The following is a 23,225-nucleotide window of genomic DNA, read 5'->3' on the forward strand; positions in this document are numbered from 1 at the left end:
CCCCCCTGCCTACTTCGTATATAAGCAGCACCTTCCACATCCTATTACCACAGCTACTGCTCTCCGCAGCTATTCAACTGCTCTGAAGATGGAGGCGCTACGTTCCTCCGAAACGTCGGCCAAAACGAAGAATACACGGTGCCTAAACCCAGAAGACAACTTTCTTCATTGTCATCGCCGTGAAAACCTCAAAACTTACATCCTTATAAGATGCTTCAAACCATTCTGACGATTTCAGTTTGTTGTACTGAGCCCAAGAAGAGCATCTACGTTTCTCTGCTCGGCAGTAGTGTGAAAAGAAGGATAAAGAAACCAAACAGGTTCGTCTGTGCCATAGTGCCCCAACTTGTATTCATGACATGCTCGGTTTGAATCTCAGCTGTGGCACTGGCTACCCAAAATGAGGTTTTCATGTTTTTCCTTAGTCCCTGCATGCAAGTTATGGGGTAGTACCTCAATTAGGTCACAACTCCATCCATCCATCCATCCATCCAAATTCTTCCATATTCTTTGTTCATCAATTATCTCATCATATGAGATTGTATACTCTTAATGGTCGAAGCGTTAAATAATTAACTAAAAAAGGGGATAAAAGAATGGCTAATTGAGCTTGCATATGCAGCAGACAAGCATATGAGATAAAATAAACTCACAAGTATTATTGGTACTGATGATGTTTTATGGCAGGAACCCGATTAAAGAAGCTGCCCCAGATGTTTCATAACTATGACAAGCTTCTGGTTACAACATGGGGACATGATCCAGGAATGCTTCCTGTGTCAAACATAGTGTTCACGCTGAATGATGCATTATGTCACTCTGCAGTTCTTGTTCAGGTGGGTGTAGTTTAGCTTTATGGCGATGTTGTTAGTGATAGTAATATATTTGAAGAACACTGTTTTGTGGTGTGTGATGCCATGTAGTCTGACAGATTTTGTTACTGTTACTCTTCTGCTGCAAGGGTGGCGGCGGTGGTACATTCCTCTGAAATGCTGGTAGTGATCTACTGGATTGCATAGTGTCACATCAAATGTATATAAGTACTCTGGTTCTTCTGTGTGTTCCTCTGAAATAGCAGTAATGATCTCACAGACTACATGGTGGGGCATCTCCTGAAGATGGAGGTAGTACAGTGCCTTCAGTGATATAGGAAACCTGGCAGCAGCATAGAGTGGACACAGCATTTCTCACAGATTGCTGCTGTAACTGCTGATAGCAGAATGTGTCATTAGCGCTGATAATGCACGCCGTCAGGTGGTCTGATCTTCTCACTGCAGATAAGTCGCATTAATAATCAGTCTTTGTTAGAGATGTCAATAGGCGATTGACATTTATACTGAAATGAAGTTCATTATTGAAGAGCATGTGTTTATTATCAAAACTTTTGCAAGGAAAAAACTTATAGGAAATGTATGCGTAAGTTTGGTCATAAATATCCAGACTTGCCAGTTTCCACGAAGTTGTGTGTATCCAAGCTTGTGAAACAGTTACAGGCCACAGGTTCAGTTTGTGACATAAAGAAGCAATCGAAGAGGATTGAGCTGACTGAAGAAAAGGTTTGGGATACTGAGGCACGACTACAGATCAGTCCTCAAAAATCGTTAAGATGCTTAGCATGCTTGAAAGCCCTGCACATTGCACTGAAACATCAATAATGATCTACCAGACCACCGCATCACATCCCAGAAGAGAGTACTCTTTCATAGTCACTGCTGTGAGAACCTCAGATCTCAAAACTGTCTGACTACAGACAATCTCAGGTGTAGGGTCACTGCAGTTCCCCCATCATGGTGGAAAGTTATAAGGGATAGTAATCTTATTGCTTGTCCAAGTAATTATTAAACATTGAATGTTGAGATGAGGGAACATGTTCCCTAATTCACTTTCTGTGCTTTACACTTAATAAGTAATTCGTGTATTAAATTTTTGTACATTTAGACTAAAGAAGGCAGTTGCCATCTGTCCCAATTAACTTGTCTTTTTTAGATTATATTTCTTGGGGCCCTGACAAGTAGCAAAATAAGTTGTTTCTTCCCATATCTGTGTTGATCATTGGTCCTTATAAGCGTAAAGAGTGAAGATATTATTGTTTCATGGTTGTCTTGCTTGAGAACTTCTTTTTTAGTCTGAGAACTAAGCTGGAAATCATACTTATATAAGTGGTATCATAATATGTTACAGGGGTATGGTGTAAATCGTGGAGCTGAAACATGTCTAATTCCATTTCCTTCCTCTGGACAGGGCCGTTGTAGAAAAGGTAAATCAGTACTGAGTATTATAAAAGTCACTAGGAACAGAACAGATCTTATGTTTTTTGTGTTCTACTTAAGCTCAGGATTGGTGTGAGTGGTCACCTGTACACACTGGCAATCTTAACTACAAGAACACCCAGTACCAGTGAGCAGCAGGGAAATGAGGAGTTTCACTGTACTATTCTACATGCAGTGATAGGAGAAGTCCCGGTATTGCACAGATCAAATTCTTGGTCATCGAGTCTGTAGCATTATTAATTAGATTGAAGCATCTCTTTAAAGTGTGGTAGCTGTGTGACCTCTATGTTGTGATGTACATAATAGATTTTGTGAATGTTTGCTTATGTGCTTAAAAGTTTTATAAGTTCAAGATTTAAGAACTGATGTGGTCAGACGTATGCTTTAAACCTTTCTTTCTGTTTCAAAGAAATAAAGCAAGCCAGAACACAGATATCAGACCTTCTGACAGTGTACAAAAGTGTACAAAATGCTGTAGTTTAGTGATTATCATTTCTGTTTCATATTTGGGATATCCCACGTTCAGATTGTGGCCCAGAAGCCAGCTATCCTGGTTGAAATATCCATGTTTTTTTTTTACAGTCCTTTCAGTTAGCTATGTGAAAAATAACTTAAAAATAGTCTACCTCTTTTACATCCTAACTTTTGATTCATAGTCATCGTTCCATTTAATGCTGTGTAGTCTTTGCAAATGGGAAATGGTTGTTTAATGTCACATAAGCTAAGAAACAAATAAAGAAACTAACTTGTACTTCTGTCACTAGGTAATGGCAATGGAAAATTAGACTGGAGTTTACATCCTGCAGTCCTTAAATTATCGGAGAATATAGACCTGGTTCACAATTGTGGATTCATCACGATGGTGAACCTAAGCACCAATCGTAGTAATGGTCCAAACATCATGGGTCTTCCTTCTGAGGATGTTATACCAGAGGCCACTCAGCAAATTGTGGATCAAGCCAGCATTGTGGAAGCGTGGATGGCTGCCAGCAGTAGTCCAGTTGCGGGTACTAGGACATCAAACAGTCCAGTGAATGGTTTTACAAGCGAGGAATGTGCAGATATTTTAGAGCAAGAACTGGATAATTTGTGTGGTGAACGGTCCCCAAAAGTCAGAAGTCCTCAGTATGTGCATAGAAAACTGTATGGTGAAACTGACGCTGAAAGGAACCTGAAAGTTGATGTTGACATAAGAACAAAAGATTCTAAAATGTTAGGAGTTGATAGAAAATTGGAAGATGAGCAAGAACAATGGACATTACTAGACTGCTGCTTTGGTGTGCCACTGTTTGATGCAGAAGCCAACTCACAGATATGCGAAGCCATTGTTTCCACTGGGCTGTGGAGGACAGAAAGCCTTGAGAAACTGACAGCATCCAGTCGGAGACTTTGCCTTCGCTTGCTGGACTTCATTGGACATAATCAGGTGATCAGTTTGAGCATATTTATTCCAGTTATATGTCAGCCTTATATGTAAGTTACATACATGAGATGAGTGAGATAAAAAGAGTCAGTTGTAGTAAAGGTCCTGTTATGAAGCCCTTTCAATTCTTATTCTCCCATGAGCCCTTCCTTTGTTTGTCTATATTTCCCCTTCTTACTTATATGGGAGGGGGGACCAGAGTAATTGAAACACTAAAAAATTGAGGGATAAAATTTATTTGTGTTGGTTCCATTGAAAGAACTTCAGTTGGCAACACTGAATGTTCTGTTTGTTTATATTCTGTAGTGCTTGTGTAAGTGCATTAGTGACTGTGTTCAGTGGTAGTCCATGTGGAAGATTCAGAAGGTAGGAGACTTGTCTGATTTTGAAAGAAGATAGATCATTGGTGTGCATTAACTAGAGCATCTGTGACAAAAACTGCCACAGTATTAGGTGTATCAAGAGCGACAGTTTCTAAAGTTATGTTGGCATCCACGAATCATGGGAGATAACATCAGCAAAGAGGAACAGTAGGTGAAAATCAGCATTGACAGATTGAGATCATCATGCATTGAGAAGGACTGTTTAGAAAAATCACAGAACTGCTTTAACACAGGTGACAGCAGAACTGAATATTCATCTTGAAGACCCTGTTTCCACAATAACTGTCTACATTAGCTTCACAAACCCAACATCTGTGGTAGGGCTGCAGTTGCTAAATGTCTTATTACTGAAAGTAATGCTGACATGTGTAAATGACAGTGTCACAACTATAAAACCTGAACATAAGACAGCTGGAAGCGCGCGTGTGATATGGCCAGATGGGTCCATCCTTCACACTGTTCCCTACATCAGGAAGAGCTTATGTTTGTAGAACCCCCAAGGAAGCCTACAGTTCAAAATGCCTGGTTCGGTTCCAACAGTGAAACACTGGGGAGGTTCTGTAATGATTTGGTCAATAACATAATGGTACAGTATTCTGTTGCTCCCATTGTTACCTTTCATGACCAAATTACTGCAAGGGAGTGCATGTACAGGTTGGGTAATGAGATATATCTCATGATTCAGACATTTATTTCTGAACGATGCAGTTTTCCAAGAAGACAGTTCCCTGTTCACACAGCTGGAACTGTTCTGTCATGGTTTGAAGAGCATGAAGGCAAACTTCAGCATCTTCCCTGGCTGGCACAGTCACCAAATTTGAACATCATTGAACCATTCTGGTCAGTTTCTGAGATAAGAGTCAGGTAAAGATTCCCATCTCCAACATCTCTAAAGTAACTTGAAGATGTTGTTCAAGAAGAATGGTATAAAATTCTGCTAGAGACTGTGTAGAACTTGTGAGTCCCTTCCAGGAAGGATTGTGTCTCTATTGAAGGCAAAAGTTCGCCAAATACCATGTTATGGAAAAAGAAAAACTTTGTGGCTTCAGTCTGCAAGCGAACTATACTGATTAAGTGACCACAGCTTGTCGGCAAAGTTAGTACCAACTTTAGCGGATAGAGGGTGTCACGTGGTCAGCGCAATGGATTCCCATGGCCATTAATTTCGGTTTTCTAGACCAGAGCCGCTACTTTTCCATTCAAGTAGCTCTTCAGTTATCCTCACGAGGCTGAGTGGACCCTGTTCCAGACCCACTACTTCTCAGAAAATCTGCAGTATTTATAGTGTGTCCATTATTTTGTCTGACACCTGTATGTGTGTAGAGTAAAACCCCAGTTTATGATTTGTTTTGGGAGCATTGAATTTGAATGCTGAAGCAAGAAAAATTTTAAATACAGGAAATTTGACATCAAGATTATTGGTTTGGAATAATTGAAATTAAAGGTTAAATGAAGGAAAGGCATAAATTGAGGAACATTAATGAGGGTTCCACTGCATATACACACTCACGCATGCATGCATGATGGAAAATTCTATATGATATGGAGGTACTTGATTCCAGAATTATGGATTTATCTGTAATTTTATATAGTTTTCTTGTGTGACTTCCCTTATATCAGAGCAGCATCATGATTTTGGACAAATGGTCTGCTCATTTCATGTTATTGCCTGCGAATGTTGTTTGGGCTGGGTGCAGTGACCTCACCACCTGAGGAATGTAATGGTATGTCTTCTGCTGCTCAAAAACTGGACTCATGAGTTTGAGTCTCACTCACAGCATGGATGTCTTGATTTTTCTGTTGCCCTGTGGATATAGAGACCTTGTATGGGCTGATCCTCCATGCAAGGTGTTGTGTCAGATGTTCATAAATGATTCTAAAACCTGGAAAATTGGAGGCTTAGATTGGATTGAGCTGTCATGCCGTATATGAAGGAGAAGAATAATTTTTAAGTAATTACCAAATTCAGTAGGAGGGTAATGCTGTTGGAATTCATTATAATGCGTTTATAGCATAACTCATTTTTATGATACAGGGTCTTCCTTGAAAAGTGGAAAGCTATATGCATTGTCAAGAAATAGCCTGGTTCAGAGAAGCCCAATCATTTTACCTTGTAATGAGCTGGGCTGAATCTAATTCACACCTTTATAGACTCTGGATCTTCAAGATCCATTTCCTGTAACCCCCCTCCCAGTTCTTTCAAAGTTTAGTAATAATAATAATGATGATTGCAGGACCTGCCTGTGCTCCCAGAAGAAACCAGTGCCACATCGAACAAACGTGCAAGTTTTCCATCAGTAGCTCTGCCAACACGATGTTTAAAATTTAATGAAGGAAAATTACAACAGTGGGATGGCAAGTAAACACAGTACATGATACTTTATTAGATGTACTGGACGATACGTGAATATCATGGTCAGGTCTACAAGAATATTCAGTCATGCACACATTCCATGTTCTAGTTTTATGAATGAGGGTTGATAGTGCAGGTGCAGTGGTTCTTTTCCTTCCTCAGATTATGCATTATTCAGAGTGAAGTATCATCATGGGTTAAAAATGTAAGAGGACTATTCAGGAAGTTACTTCCGGTGACCTGTTAACAAAGCAACAAGAAAAATATTTTATTATACTATAAAATTAACGGCCGTGGGGATTCGTTGCACTGACCACGCGACACCCTCTATCTGCAAAAGTTGGCACTAACTTTGCCGACAAGTGGCGGTCGCTCGGTCGATATAGTTCGCTTGCGGACTAAAACCACGGAGTTTGAGTTTGTTTGTTTGTTTGTTTGTTTGATAAAATATGTACATACATAAGCAGCTTCTCAATGTAGTCAGTACTGGAACTGGGGCACTTATTGTATTGGGACTAAGTTTTTGTATGCCCCTGTGAAAGAAGTCTGCTGCCTGTGAGCTCAGCCATGTTATGTATTCTGAAACAATAGAAGAGCTCTATATTGCCATTCAGAACAAAAGGTGTGGAGTGCTGACACCTGGTGTGGTGCTCCTCCATGACAATGCCTGTTCGCATGCAGCAGCTCACACTTGTGCTGGAGCATTTCAGCTGGGAGTTGTTTGACCACCGTCCTTACAGCCATGATCTTGCTTCTAGCAACTACCACTTGTTTACCTACGTGAAAAAATGGTTGCGATCACGGTGCTTCAGCAATAATGAGTTAATGGAAGGTTTTCACAATGTGGTTGAGTTCACAGGTGGCAGACTCCTTTGAAACAGGCATACAAAAGCTTGTTCCCTGATACAGCCAGTGCCTCAATTCTAGTGGTGACTACATCAAGAAGTAGCATAAGTATATATGTAATTTTTGTATATAATACATTTTTTCTCATATTAGCTTTGTTAACAGCTCAGCAGAGGTTACTTTCCAAATAGCCCCCTTAGTTGACTGATTGCTTATTGTGACTTAAAAATTTTGCCTGGGGGACCAGTTTCCCACAGGGTTTTCTGGAGTTGGCTTTTGCAAATGTGACGTTCACATTCAGTTACAACTGTAAATCTCTGGACAGAGTATTATGTCACATAAATTTATATTTGATTTGCCATTATCTTGTCTTTGAGTGCTTTGAAAGAAGTTGGGTGGGGGGGGTGGGGGTCAAGGCATCAAAATAGATGCACGCTTTTCTGGTGACTTTTACATTTGTCTGACTACTAGATTTTCAAGAGTTTTTATACCCCGTGATCATCATACATTGGTGTTTTAACCAGAATGGAACATCTTGTGGTAGAACTTTCTCTATTTTTCTGTATTCTCCTATAAACCCTCGTTTTATAACTTTGTGCTATCTTTCTCTACTTTGCTCTGTTTACCTTCTCTCACTTGATTTCTTTACCTAGAACCCCTCGGTGGTCTTTTGTTTGGCTGTCCACGTACCACTGTTTAACCTGTACTATATTTTAAAATTACAGGGAACCTAATGTGTTACTGGTTTGTCCACAGATGTGACTGCACTTTACAGTGACAGAGTATTTATATTTCAGTGAGGTATAATTAAGTGGGATGATGGTGATGCATTTGTTGTTATGAAACATTAGGACTTTCCTTCTATTTTACAGTAATAATTTTCAGTTATTCTATCTTAGATTGGTCTTAAAACAAGAGGATGAAACTGAAGTGGTATAATGTAGGTTATGACAAATGTTAATGTTCTGTATTTTGTTATTTCTTCAAAACAGGTATTTTTTCTCATCAACAGTTGAATAGAACATATCCCCTGACTTACCAACAGTTGCGTTCTCGGGACTTTTCACATAACTGCAAATTATTGTTCCGTCTTTGATTTGATCACCTCTAATTTTCATTGAGAAGTATTTCAGTTAACTTTAATAATATCCAATTTAATCATTTATAAGTCCTTATTTCTTTTTGTTTATTCATAGTGTAATTATTTTTTAGACTTAAGTAAAAATTTAACTTACAAGTCTGTTGGACTGTCAAGGAATAAGAAAACAAATATGAAAAAAATATGTAATTATAAATTCAGGATAATCAAAAAATTTTGACTTTCTAAACTAGTTTAAGATTGTTGATACTTTCTGGTATTTTCTTTTTAAATTGTAATCCTATTGCAGCTGTTTTCCGTTAAGGGCTGGAGCTCAGTTACCATATAAATAATGAATTACATGCAGTTGAAACTAACCTTCAGGCATTGGACAAATTGGGTTATAATAGACCTATCAGGACTTGCCCCATTGACCTAATTGGTCTGCTCGTATAGAAGCGGTTAACATAATGCGGCCATAATACATCGTGAGATTATAAAAATGTATCGTGAGACTATATGTGCAATATACAGATGATTGTTGAGGATGTTGTCTTCTGGGATGTGATGCTATTTATGTGGATAGGTTCCAACATTGCAGAGGAAAGTGCTGCTTCCATCTTCAGGATAATCTGTTAGCCCAAAGATAGAGGCAGTAGTTTTTCTAAAAACTGATGCCTATCTGCAAAGCTACATTGTGTCATCTCTGAAGACAGTAATCATCATGGTCACTGCTGTGAGCATCTCATATCTCAAAGAGCTGATGGTTTCCTTCACGAACTACATGACCTTGGGAACATACATAAGTAAATGACAGAAGGAGTAAGGCTGGCTCATGAAGACCGTCAAGTCTGATTATGGGCCTCTCATTATGGCTAGCCATAAGTAGCATACAGTGGATCAGTGGCAAGATGAATAATGGTTGATAGAATTATGTATAAGGCTGTAGTGTCTGATGTATATATTTAGGAACAAATATTTTTGAGCTTATGACATTTTGATTGATGCTTAAGTACTTACAGATTATTTTAAGCATTTGATGACATTCTTTCTTTGCATAATAGAACTGTGCTCATTGAATCAGTAGTATGATTACTAAATTACAAAACTCGAATCAAATTTAAAGCGTATAAAAATAATTTACAGAGCTTTTAAGGTACAATGTGATGGTAGTATGAACATATGGAAAGTGAGAGACCAAAAACACATTAATTAGAAGTAACGCTTCAAATAACTGAAGGAATGAATTTGAAGAATGTGATACCTCTGCAGATTTTTTTATTTTCGCAAGAATATGTGATGGTTTTGATTGAGAATCATTCCATATGGGCATATTCAAGAGTTTACTGTATTTTGTTCCAGTGTAATTTTTATATATTTAACATTTGTTTATTAATTTTAATTGACTCCTATTATTCAGTCTAATTGTAGATTCAAACAATTTTATATGCATAGACCTTAACTTAATTGTAAGTTCTGCATACACCAACATAGTCAGTTAATTGGTGCTATGATATTATTTTATTTGTGTCTCAAATTGTGATTGTTTTGATTGTGATTTTTGAGAGACTTATTAAGTTGCCCAGTGACTGGGGTTATTGTTAGGGACTCTACACACTGCGTTTTGCACAGAATAAGGAGTAATCTATACTTTTACATGTAAAATATGAGTTAGGCCTACTTACTTTCAGAATTCAGGATGCTTGGAGTATAGCATGCGTAGACAATTCTTCTAATTATATCAGACTTGTTCTAAATTCAAAATTTTGTCAATAATATGTTCTGTATGGTTTCTATGTCCTATAGAAACAGTAATCATTTGCTTCCTAGCTGTATTGAGAAGATTTTTAAGTGGTACAATTAGGGGAGTCTGTCGTATACATACTGTGTAGACCAGTGGTCCACACTGGGAAAAAACCGTGATGAATCTGTGATTTAACATCTAGAATCTCCACAGAATATAAGATTATGTTGTATGATTTTGTTCCAAGTATGTGGGAAAGTACTTCATACATACACCTTTTATGTAATATATTAAAAGACAGGAAACGGTTATGAAGATTTTCTCAAGGGCAATGAAATGTTGCACACCAGTAAATATGGTAAGTTCTCCATTCTTGAACAGCATGAGTTGAATTTGACATATTTGACTAGATTTAAGGAAGTTACTGCGTTATATTCCAGGTTTCATTTTTTTCTTTGCATTCTCAGTACAGAATGAATAAAATGAAAATATAAAGGGAAGTCAGATCCGTTCTTCTATTGAATGTGTAAGAAATTCTCATTCAGTATTCTGACAAGATTTGTTGTTTCAATCTCTGTAATGTGAAGTGTACATTACCAATTTGTAAAATATTTTAAAAATTCAGAGAGATATAGAGTTAAATTGGTTATTAATAAAATAAAGGTAATCTGGTTTGCTCTTGGTTAACATGGTCCCATTTATAATCCTTGCTGTTCTTCTCTAGTACAACCCGAGGAAGCTTGAACACAGTGTTAATTGGACATATTAACCCTTTGCATGCCATGTACTGACTGTATCAAACTTTCATGTAGGATGAGCCCTGACTTTTGGTGTGTAGAATTTAAACATTGCAACTGAGGCAGATCCAGTAGCAGAGTGAGACAGCAGATGAGCAGCTATTGCCAACTTAGCCTCTTTTGAAATTTGGGCCAAGGGTCTTGGCATTTGAACTGATCTCTTCTTGAATTAAAACCACCACAGATGAAATTGGCTCATCATTAATCATTTAGAATAGTAGTTCTCTCATTTAGATGACATCAGATGTGACACCTTGATGTTTAGAAGAAAGAACTGGTTTTGACAGGAAATGTTTCTGATGTTTATGGTCATTTCTGGAATGTTTTATGGATTTTCTTGTACAGCTGCATTTACCACCAAACAGCCTTGGCGTTTCTGTTGGGTAATTGTATGGAGAGGCTTGGCAATCAGAGGGTTAAATAAATGTACAACCAAGGAAAAAACTGTTGTAGACTTTGTTAGCAATACCATTAAATATATTTGGACATATTTCTCATGATGATAGGTTAACATTACTACTATTAATCTGTAGTTCTATTTTTGTACTACTATTGTAGAGAATGAAAAATATATACATACTGACTTGAGTGTCTGTAAAATATTGTAATATAGATATGAAATATAAAGACTTGTTAATGTTATGTACATAATTATTTCATTTTGCTAGTCTTTGTAATTCAAAAGACAATCAATAAAAGTATCTAAAATTCACTGCTGGGACAAGTCTTGTATATGTCCAAGTTGAAGTAAAATAGCACCCTGAAAATACATGCTGTGAAATTCAAAATATTTATTTACATGTATTTTCAGGTATGCCATGGAAGTAAAATCATGGTCTTTTCACTAAGTGACCCTTTGTAGTTCGGTAGTTCCGTACCAGTGTTTCAGTCATTTGTTGCCTTTGTCTCATGATACTGTCACCACCTTGGGAACCTTGGAGCATTTTCATATTGGTTTCTGTATTTTTTAATATAAGAGGTATAACTTAAATTTCCTGTTCTTTCTGCTTGTCCCAGCTTTGCTAAGATTTCCTTTGTGTAATGTAGTTAAGAGCTCATAGAGGTACTGATAAAAGAGGAATCTCATGCCTTCTCATTCAGAATCTGAATTTGAATGTTCCTTGTATATGAAGATCCTTATACTGTTCTCCCTATTTTATATAAAACTACATTTTTGCAAAGTTGCCATAGCATGTCTGTTGGCTTCACCTTGTGTGTCTGTATGTGATGGCTCGGACTCCTGCACTGCTTTCCTTGAAATATGTTATAGACAGTACTGTCTTTTTGGATGCAACACCATATAGTCTGTACAAGTTTATCGACGTTTCAGAGGAACATATTGCCTCCATTTTCAGGGATGAAGAATATGCCAGGCAAGCAACCAGCAAGAAGCAAGCAGTAAGCAGACCTCTGCTTGCTTGACCTAATGAACCCTTAATATGGAGGCAGTGCATTCTCCTAGATGTTCAGTACACATCTACCAAGTTATGTGTCATAACATCCAGCAAGATGATAGTGAGAGTACTTTTGGAAAATTTAAGCACATAGTACCAGTTCCTGCACAGTGGGAGCCCCTAAAATCAGGGGGCCCATGGAAGCTGTGCACTTTGCTCATCGGTTAAAGTGACCCTGATTAAAAGTACTAATATTTTTATTTTTTGGCATATGTTTTTTTTCTGCCTAATTCAATAAAAACTTTGACAGGTCTGGAGATAATCTTATTCATTATCTGTAGTTGTTTGTTAGCCAGAAGTTGCTAGATGCCTAAATATTTTAAAACAATTTTTGCTATTGAAATTAATGAACCCTTCTGTTAGGTAACAAGGATAGACTGCATAATGACTGTAGTGTTCAGCATACCTAGAGAAGTTGGTTACAGAATCTTAAGACTTAACAATATTATGTAATGAAACTATTCTCTCTTCTTGTGGCAGGTAATTTCCTCTGATTCAATAACCAAGCAACCTAAGAAGTATCCTCCTGTAATCTCCCCTGGTTTCTTCTGTTATGATGGACCACAGCTTTGAATCGTACTTCTCGACGTAACAGTCTTTTATATTGGCAAGGTCCATCTGTAAGGTAAATAATATTAGATCAATTCAAAGGATAAATTCTGTGCTGTAACTTAAGATTGTTCCTGAACTATCAAATTTAAAAACTTTACTTTTATATACTACAGTATCCTTGCATCAAAGTTAATCCAGTCTGAAGAATGCAGTCTTCTGGGATGTGGCACCGTGTAGTTGTGTTAACCGACGTTTCGGAGCAGTCTGCTTGTACCGGTTCTCACGGTCTCTTCGCTTGTGGATTACTTATTTTTCCTTCTAACCTGAAGATGGAGGCAATACGTTCTTCCGAAACGCTAGTTAACACCACAACTACACGGTGCCACATCCCAGAAGACTGCTTTCTTCATAGTCACTGCCATGAAAACCTCAAATCTTACTAAATCCAGTCTGTTTCTAGTGATGAACTTTGACATAAATTTTTCTAATGTGTTGTGTTAAGAAGTGTCCATTAAGTGTAAGACAGAATCTGTGGCCAAGGCCAATTTTCCTGACAAATATTTTTCATAATTGTCTTCGGTGACTCTAAGAATATGTTAGGATAGTATCTAAAATATACTTCTTACCATTGCTCCTAACTCACTATTATCTTCACACCAGTACACGTCTGACACTGCATAACATCTGTAGTCGATACACACAATAAAATAACTAAAGATAGTCATAAGCTAGGCATTAAACCCCATACGTGTTTTTTCAACAGTTTTCTGGTCTTCATCAGAAATGTATGGGTGGCTCCTCTCTGTCCGTACGTCTGTCAAAGCTTCATTGTTATTACCACTTAACTGCATTATTCATAATGAATCTCATTACATAAACTTTTTAACATTAAGCATATGTTCAGTTTCCATATATCCCTTCATCTCTGAAGAACGCTAGACAGGTTATTATTTTTAATTCAATTGTAACTGCACGATTCAGTAAATGGAGAAATCAATGATAAAAGAGATATTTTTTCAATTATCAAATGGAAGAAAATTGTTTTCATTTTGTTTTTAATAACTACTAGAAATTAGCAAATTGAAGAACAAAACGTTACCTCTGACCTAGCTACTAAGAGCCGAATCAACTGGTAATCATTAGGTTCAGGGTCTCTGAATGCAGCCCTTATTTGGTCTGTGAAGAACTCGACAGGGTCGTTTACAGCCTTTACTGTAACAAAAAGAAAACTACAAATCTTTATTAAGTCTGTCACAACACAACAATACAGTGTATTGTTGTGACAGACCTAATAAAGAGTTGTATATAATAACACAACAGGATGCAAGAAATGAAATGAAAGAAAGAAAGAAAACTGTTCCACATATGAAGAAAGCAGTCTTCTGGGATTTGGTGCCGTGTATATGTGGTGTTAACCGACGTTTCGGAGGAACGTATCGCCTCCATCTTCAGGGTAGAAGGAAAAATATAAGAAATCCGCAAGTGAAGAGACCGTGAGAACCGGCAAAACAGACTGGAGGCGATACATTCCTCCAAAACGTCAGTTAACACCACATATACACAGTGCCAAATCCCAGAAGACTGCTTTCTTCATAGTCACCGCCGTGAAAGCCTCAAATATTACATAATGTTCCTCATATGTTCCAACTGAATGTGGAAGAGAGCGGGTAAAGCAGAATAGCAATGTGATTTACATTGGGAGTCTTTCACTCAATCAGAATGACATTTGTCATTTAGAAATCTGCATATTTACCCTCGTTATCAGGTCTGCACAGATTTCCGAAAAGCTGGAGCCACAGTAAAAAACACAATACCCCAGCTGAGAAATCTTGGTTTGTTAACAAAAGGACAAGTGAAATGGCTCCGTATTAATAATGACAGTAGCATAAACAAAAGTGATGGGGAAAGGAATACAGGAGGAAGGAGACAAAGACAAAAAAGTCATAATGGAATGGAAAAATGGGTGTGAGTGAACTGTTTTAATGTGAAGGAGGGGGAAGAGTGAAGGGCACACATGATGATAGGACAGATAAATAATAGTAATTGGAAAACTGTAAAGACATAGGAGAGGAGATAAGCTACAAAATGGACAGATGAAAGGATGAAACAAATGCTAGTAGGAATGGGCTAGAGAATTGTAGTTGTAGCAGTGACCTGGCAACTGGAAGTTTTCATGTGACTGTTTATGATATTGGTTTAGTTGTTTACTGCATACATTTAAGACACACATGAGAGTATCTTTATTTCTATCATAAACCTACAATTAGTACAGTGATTTTAGAACACTGCAGAGCAAGGACTGTGGAAGAATAATATTAAGGATTTCAGGTAGTTTGTATACCACATTAGTAATGAATAGCTTGTAAAATCAGAAAAATCGGATCATCCAACCCTAATCCTAAACAAATTGAGGATGTATCCTTCTTTTGGCTTACCAAGAGCAAGCAATCCATCACGAAGTCCTCCCCGGAAATCGAGACGGATACTGTCCTCAATGGGATGCTGCTTCAGTGCTTGGAACTCGGCAAACATCTCCCTGAGGTGTGAATAACTGCGTCTGAGCAGTAGTTCAGCAATAACAGCATCGTCTGTTCCATATCTCATTCCCACACCAGCATGGGCCAGCATCTGTGGGGCAGAATAGAAAGCTTAGAAGAATGAGTTACACTAATTCTGAATAGATATTATTTAGACTATAATAACACAACAATCATTATATCTGAGAATTGAATCGACTACTATTACTGATGGCTCTATGGCCCAGTTTGGGCCCTAGCTGCTTGTGAGACATTTTTCGATTCACTCCTGTCTAATGCACTTCATCTCTATCTTCTCACACTAAGCATTCTAAGGTCATCCTCTATTCCAGTGGTTCCCAACCTGTGGTCCGCGGACCCCTGGGGGTCCGCGGGATAGTTTATTTTCATTAAACTTTATCTTATCATGTTCCTCCCACCTGGGATATTTGCAATGTATATGTCTGGCTCTTGAGGCCCATGGTTGAAGTAAAATTTAACGGGACCGTTGGTACTGTAACGGTACCTTCCCTTTGTAAAGCAGAGGTGAATAACCAACGATCTGTGTAGCTTTTTCCAAGGACATTTTCTTTTGGCCGGCCCATTGCACCTCAGACCCGTGTTTCAGGGTGGACTGTTGTCCTTACCTGCTGTCTGACCAGTCTCCCCCTCCTCCCCACAAAATCCATCCCCCTTTGGTTGGGAATGAAGCTGGGACCATTGACCATGTTTCTTATTCATCTCAGTGGCAGAGTGAACAACCTGTGTGTCTTTAGTTTTTGTGCAGTGAATTTTTATAATATTATACGAGTGTGTTTTTCTCGGTTTAATATTCAGTTTTTCTGCTCTTGTTCAAATAATTGAGTTCACAACGAAACTTCTGATTTTAAGTTTGTTCACGATCTTATTTAGATATGGATCAGCGGTTAAAGTGTGGATCTTCGATTAGGTGAGTGTTAAATTCATAATATTAGGCCTAATTGATATGTTCGTGATCTTCCGAATAAGCTCCATTTATAACAGTATTTTATTGTCATAAATGACACATTTAATGTTCTAAAATTGTAAGTTACTGCTTCACTTTCATGATATGTAAAATATAAAAAAAAATTCCATTTGGGGTTTTATGGGGGCTGTGGTCAATTAACATTCGCTCCGGGGGGTCCGCGGCATCAAAAAGGTTGGGAAACACTGCTCTATTCCATCCATAAATCTCAGACCTGATCTTCCAACTCTTCTGCACCCATCTTGTTTTTGGAGGGTTAGATATTTTTAATAGGATCATAGTTCAACTTTTGGATAACTTGGCCTGGCCATTGTAATCATCCAGTTTTTATGGTTTTAACAATATGTGGTTCAGGAAATATTTCATATGATTCATTGTTTCATCTTACATGCCAAAATCCATTCTCACACACTGAGCCAAATATCCTTTGAAGCACTTTCCTTTCAAAGACCCTCAAGACTGAATTGACTAGATAATTCAAAATAATTGGAAATTAATCTTTTGTTTTGTACACATTATTCAGGATCAAATGAGATGATTATGTATTGGAACAGGAAAATACTGAGAAGGAAACAATCATGAGTATGTTATGGTATTATTCCAGTGTATGCCTCTTGATCTGTGAGAGGAGGTGAGGCGAGAGAACCCGTTTGGGGCATTCTCAACTTTGGCCTGCAAGGCTTCATGTTGAGCTCTATTCCAGTGAGAACAAGATCATTGTTGTACCTACCTGAGCCTCCTTGTGGGCCTGATATACATTCACTTCAGTCTCCTCTCGTTCTGTAGTTAGAAGGATCCTCATGAGGCGTCTCAGATCACTGTTCATCTCTCGTTTCACTGCCATGTCCAAGCTCCGGCCATATTCTGAAAATTTTCCACAAGACGATGATGATGGACAAGAAAACAGGCTTAAATAATTCATTCTGAAACAGTTTATTTACGTTCTCTAAAAGGTTTTGGACTGACAGGAACAGTGTTTACCTCTGATGTTCATCAATTTTGTCCATTCAGTATTTCTGCCTCTTGGTTGGACCATAGATTAATATCAATTATTATTATCATCATTGTGTAATTTTTCTATAATTGTTCCCTTTGAGAACTATTTATGCATATTTTTACCCATATTGATTACTATACTGTCGGATGTAATTGGTTTCTCCGTGAACTTGGATATCACACCATACTTGAAATGAGAAAAGATGGGAGGATAATATTCAAGTGGATGTTAAGGATGAAGAATTGTAGAGAGTGACTTGGGGCCATATCCAGTAGTGTAGTTTGATATTAGAGATGTTGAACTTACAGGACTACTAATACCAGAGAGTTAGTTTGCTATGTACTAACCAAAGAGACCCTTTGTAAAGCTTGAAGATTCTATGATTTTGGAATTAATTTTTTTATTGTGCCTTGTGCCCTCTAACGTTCTGAGATCCTATTGTAGCACATTGTCTGCAATCTGTATAGTTTTACTTTCCTGCTATCAAGTTACAGGAAAAATAAATCCTAAGTTTACTTACTCTTATAATATGATTCTTTAATTAGCCGTATTCTCGAATTACTTCGTCCACAGAGCAACTCCACCATGACTGACTCCTGTGGCCGAATTGTCTGCATAGAAATAGATCATTAGTAATTAGTATGAATTAAATTGTTAACAAAATTAAGAAAGTTGCTTAATCTAGGGATTGAAAAATATTTTTACTCTAAAACCAGATGAAGTTATTTCGAAGTTACCGTTGGCACCAGAGCCTATTAAATAATATACTGTACTTTAAAAGTTGATAATTTTCTACCAGTTATTTCGTTTGTTGAATAAAATTTCCACATTGAAATAAATAAAATAATTTACAAATAATCAATTCGCATAGCATGACGATTGGAACAAATCCGTCCCTTATAGCAGCGTTATATACCGTATTTACGCATGTATAGGCCGCACATTTTTTGCCAAAAATTCAAGAGGAAAACTGGGGTGCGGCTTATATTCGAAATATTCGAAATCACACTTCATTTAAAAAAAATTATATTCATAATTAGTAATACAGGGTGTAATACTCCTGAAATAATATTCCAAGAAAATTATTTTTTCTATAATTTCTGTCTGAAAATTGTGCTGCGGCCTATACACGCACGCGGCCTATACATGCGTAAATACGGTATTTTCAAGGCCGTGAAAAGTAACTGGATCAAAGTCTAAATTAGTTTGGTTCTTTAAGCGTGTATTTTATATATTCGTAATCATTGGATGTTGTAATTCGATTGTGAGTATTCAAATCTAAGCATTTAATAGGCTGATGCATATATATGTATTAAGAAATTTGAAGCATTTTTGATAAATTTGCGGATTTAGTGAAGGATGTTCATCCGAGCAATAAAGCCTGACCGTGTTTGAGGAGTTGCCGAGCTAGCACGGCGAATATGCTTGCCTTGCTCTGCGAAACAAATGGCTGGCTTTTATAGCGAAATAACACGATTCATGTTAATTAAAACTGCCGATCTACTTAAAAAGCTTTTGTTGATTGTTCGCAGATGATCGCAAAGAACGTGGCAAATCTGCTGTTTGATATGAGCCGTTAGAGAGTAAAGTGTGGTCATTGGTCTCGTGGGGCTCAGACCCAAGAATCGCTGTGCTGGCGAGGACCAGGAGAAATTTAGCCGTCAGTCAGACAGTCAGTCTACATTTAAAGATTCAATCAACAGAATTTATGTCGTAGAATGTTTCGTAATTTATTTTCTTCCACGTGATTTCAATTTCTTCATTTATCTAGTTTTGTTTTACTACACATCCTAGATTTACAGTATCAGCCACGAATGATTATGGCGGTTTCCTTGTTAATATCAGCGGCTTATTGCATAATGTATATAGCGATTTTGTTGCTGTTTTTTTAATATTCCAAAGGCAGTTCAAAGGCGGTCTCCTGTGGCGCTGAACATTGCGTGCTTATCACGACCATCCAGTTACCTAAACAAACACCCACACGTTGCTAGGCAACGCGCATGTCTGTACGGTCACTAGACTCCACAGACTGTACTCGCAGTCCTGCGCAGAACTAAATACACCTAAGTCACATTTAAAGATGTTTTATGCGTATGTAACTACAGTAGCATATGTTTCATGATCCAGCATGTGTTTCTGAAACAGATCAGATGTTGAACTCTTTATTATGAACTCTCTACTACTGGATGTGATACTCTTAAGGAACATGTTTCTTTGATTATAAGGGTCCTTGGAACGAGCTTCGAGTGAGAAATGACAAAGAATGACGAGTTGGAAACAACCTGGAAGGGAAACGATTGTGATCTATTTGAAGATAGTAGTTCTGCGTTTCCTGGAAGAACTGCCAGAAACCACGGAAATCAGAAAAATCGGAAACAGAGCCGAAATTCGAATCGGGAAATTCCAGATTAAGAAACATGAATGTTAACTTCTGCATAGCGACACCATACAGACATAAATCCGCAAACACCTCATTAATTTGAGGTAAAGATTTTGAAAAAGAAATTAAGCTTTAAAATTAACATATAAATCTCTTATATCTATAAAGAACAGCGCGTGACTGTTTATTTGTTCTTTATACATTTCGACTTCATACCACATAATTCGATCAAATTTGGTATGGTGATAGAGGGCCTCCCTGGGAGGTTTCTGCATTTAATTGACCCCCTCAAATTTATGAAACCTTCCCAAACTAATTTTTATTGTTGCTCGAGAATAATTTTTGCTAGGTTACTGAGATGTATTTTTCCTTTCGATACAGATAAAAAATCTGGCTTCTTGTATCTGTTATAGTTTTTATAGTACTTAATTTTGAGTTTTCTAATAATAAACGACAGCTTTTAAACATTCATAGGAAGTCCAGGATTATGTAATTTCCATACAATTCTGTTGCTTTATATTATTAAGCCGAAAATTATAATATACGTTACGCCAGGTGGATCGGTTAGTATGTTATAAAATAGTGCTTTTATTTTAAGAAATCGGGTTAGAAAGAGTAAAGAATATTACTGGTTGCCCGCATTTGCCCTTCCAGCCAATCATCGCACAAATTGGTCCTGACAGTACCTTGAGAGTCTTGTGGATGTTATCCGCCACGAAGTCCTGTGGTGTCTGAAGCAGCGATAAAGCGACATCTCTGAAGTGACCCCCAAGTTCATTGGCAATGTCGATCTCCAGTTCCTGAAAATTATTAATTATCTGTAGGCCCACTCTGTACTAAATACAGTAAACCCTCGTTGAAACGGATGCATGGGTTTGCATTTCTACAGACTGATAAAAATGTAGTAAATTTTGTTTGTGGGCTACTTAGAAAAGTTAATAGACTGTGGCATATTTGCTCGAAGCAAGAACTGTGGAACCAGAGAAACAGCCGTTGTAACGAACGGCTCTGAAACAAACATTTGTTTCTATGCAACGGCTCGGTAAACACATTCCCGCGGCAACAGATATGCATGCAACAGTAGAGGTGCTGTTGTAAACGGTGTTTTCTACTCGGTCCTAGCAAAAGGGTTATGAGGAAGACAATTGGGACAACGGAGTCACTAACCCGTGTTGAGGCGGCGTCGAATACCTCTACTGTAGCCCTGCGAGTCGTAGGAGGCGACAAAAAGGGAAGTCTCAAATCTGAGACAGTAAAATATGGTCGTGAGTCCCAAGGGATGTACAGACAGGTACTACTTCACAGTTCATATACATCCTGCAAAGAATGCCTTGTTCCGAAATTTACGTTCTGTTCCTACTATGAAGAGAGTGAGACTTAAATGCACCACTTTCGACATACATTGCCAGAGTTCCGTCTCCGCTCTCATAAAACGATTTATTGATCTGGGAACACTGCTGACTCCAGGACATGTGATCACGCACGCTTTAATGATGGACGTCTGTTTTAAGTCTGGAAACCCGTATTTTTTTTCTAGAAGTGGTATGTTACAAAATGCTTTCATACTTAAGTCGCAAATGGGCTCATTGTACTAACCCCGGATGATAGATGGGCAAATGAAGTACTGGGGAACGGTAATTGGCAGGGGAAAACCGAAGAAATTGGAGAAAATCCTGTTTCTTTTTTCTGAATTCATATCTTAACACCTTGGGAAAACCAGTCAAAAAGTTTAGGGTGTTCTGTCCTCTTTACTTCCTACTGTTGTATTTTATGCCTTTCGGTATATTTATAAAGTGTTCTGACTCAGTTTCTGCCTAAAAACGTTAAAATTAGAATATACAAAAGTGTAATTTTGCCTGTGGTTCTGTATGGTTGTGACACTTGTCTCTGATATTAAGGGAGGAACATAGACTGAGGGAGTTTGAGAACAGGGTGCTGATGAGAATATTTGGACCGAAGAGGGATGAAGTGAAAGGAGCTTCGAGAAAACTGCATAATGAGGAGCTTCATAATTTGTACTCTTCTCCAAGTATAATTAGAATGATCAAGTCAAGGGCAGGAATTGTAGCACAAATGGGGGAGAAGAGGAACGCATGTATGATATTGGTGGAAAAGCCAGAAGGAAAGAGACCACTAAGAATATCACGACGTGTGTGGATAATATTAAAATTGATCTCAGAGAGAAAGGATGGGGTGGTATCGACTGGATTGATCTGGATGAGGATAGGGACCAGTGGAGAGCTCTTGTGGACACGATAATGAACCTTAGGATTCCATGAAATATCGGGAAATTCTAGATTAACTGCGCAACTGGAGGCTTCTCAAAAAGGGCTCAACTCCATGAAGTTAGTTAATTAGTTCTCTCAGTTGACATAATTATGCAATAATTTTTAGACTACTTCAATGGTTTTGAAAAAATAAAGTAGGCTTATGCTACCTCCAAGCTGTGTGTGTCTGTGTATCCCTCCATCAACTTTGGAATGGCTAAATCAATCTTTATGAAATTTGGTGTGTATATCATGGCATCTGAGTCCATCTCAACGGCGCACTTCATAAATTCCTCCAACCAGTCTGTGTGTCTGTGTGTGTATCCCCCTCTCGTTGCCAGACTACGGCTCGGTAAAAACGTTACAGTCAACTAATACACACGAAACAATAGAAGAACTGTTGTGCGCGTCGTATCAAGCCAAGTAGGCCATTATTTCTTCCCAGAACTTCTTGTTACATTACGGACTGATTCTCTTCAGGATTTTTCGATCCCCTGTCATCTCCATCCAGGACCCAAGTAAAAATAATTACCTATAAAACGCGTGGAGTTTAATCTCCATGATATGTAATTGTTCTGCATACTTACTTTGACATAGAGAATTTTGTAATGTCGTTTTATCTTCTGCCGTTGGTGATTGCTGTGACTTGTCAGAATGTTTATGATTGCTACTGCATCACTTTTTACTCCCTGGAATGCTGCGTTCAGTTGTCGGGCCGCTAGTTCGGCGTTCAAGTTTGGATTCGGCCGAACAGTTCCCTGAATGCACGAAAGCAATTGAATATTCTGCATGCATGTAAAGATAGGAGTGGATTATAACGAAGTTTATTATTTGCCATTTAAAATATCTGAATTAAAAAATTATAGATTAATGTTTAAGAACCGGGATAGCGTAGTCGGTATAGCGACTGGCTACGGGGTGGACGACCAAGGGGCCAGAGTTGGAGTCCCTGTGGGGCCAAGAATTTTCACCTCTCCACGTCGTCCAGTCCGGCTCTGGGGTTCACCCAACCTCCTATCCAATGAGCACCGGGGTCTTTCTCCCCAGGGGTAGAGCGGCAGGGGCGTGAAGTTGACCACTCACCTGCAGCTAGTGCCGAGATCAAGAAACTGTGGATCTATACATCCACTACCCCATACGCCTTCATAGCTTAGTGCTT

General features: G+C 38.1%; 2 protein-coding genes across 3 annotated transcripts in view; one reads left to right on the plus strand and one right to left on the minus strand.

Annotated features, from left to right (window-relative positions):
- The window catches only part of LOC111865209 (protein FAM91A1), a 25,560-nt gene extending 18,807 nt beyond the window's left edge, over nt 1–6,753 (plus strand). For both annotated transcript variants that reach the window (XM_023853063.2, XM_023853064.2), the window contains exons 10-13: nt 688–836; nt 2,182–2,257; nt 3,035–3,696; nt 6,311–6,753. In XM_023853063.2, the coding sequence (XP_023708831.1) occupies nt 688–836; nt 2,182–2,257; nt 3,035–3,696; nt 6,311–6,439 (1,016 nt within the window). In that variant the 3' untranslated portion in view covers nt 6,440–6,753. The remainder of the gene's footprint in view (nt 1–687; nt 837–2,181; nt 2,258–3,034; nt 3,697–6,310) is intronic.
- Nucleotides 6,754–6,820: 67 nt separating this feature from the next.
- The window catches only part of LOC111865182 (annexin-B12), a 17,633-nt gene continuing 1,228 nt past the window's right edge, over nt 6,821–23,225 (minus strand). The window contains exons 2-8 of the mRNA XM_023852989.2: nt 22,654–22,824; nt 20,486–20,599; nt 17,940–18,030; nt 17,153–17,286; nt 15,336–15,528; nt 14,000–14,112; nt 6,821–12,966 (exon numbers count right to left, since the gene is read on the minus strand). Of these exons, the coding sequence (XP_023708757.2) occupies nt 12,844–12,966; nt 14,000–14,112; nt 15,336–15,528; nt 17,153–17,286; nt 17,940–18,030; nt 20,486–20,599; nt 22,654–22,824 (939 nt within the window). The 3' untranslated portion in view covers nt 6,821–12,843. The remainder of the gene's footprint in view (nt 12,967–13,999; nt 14,113–15,335; nt 15,529–17,152; nt 17,287–17,939; nt 18,031–20,485; nt 20,600–22,653; nt 22,825–23,225) is intronic.

Source organism: Cryptotermes secundus, unplaced genomic scaffold (assembly GCF_002891405.2).
Source record: "Cryptotermes secundus unplaced genomic scaffold, Csec_1.0 scaffold238, whole genome shotgun sequence".
In the NCBI taxonomy this organism is placed as follows: Eukaryota; Metazoa; Arthropoda; class Insecta; order Blattodea; family Kalotermitidae; genus Cryptotermes; species Cryptotermes secundus.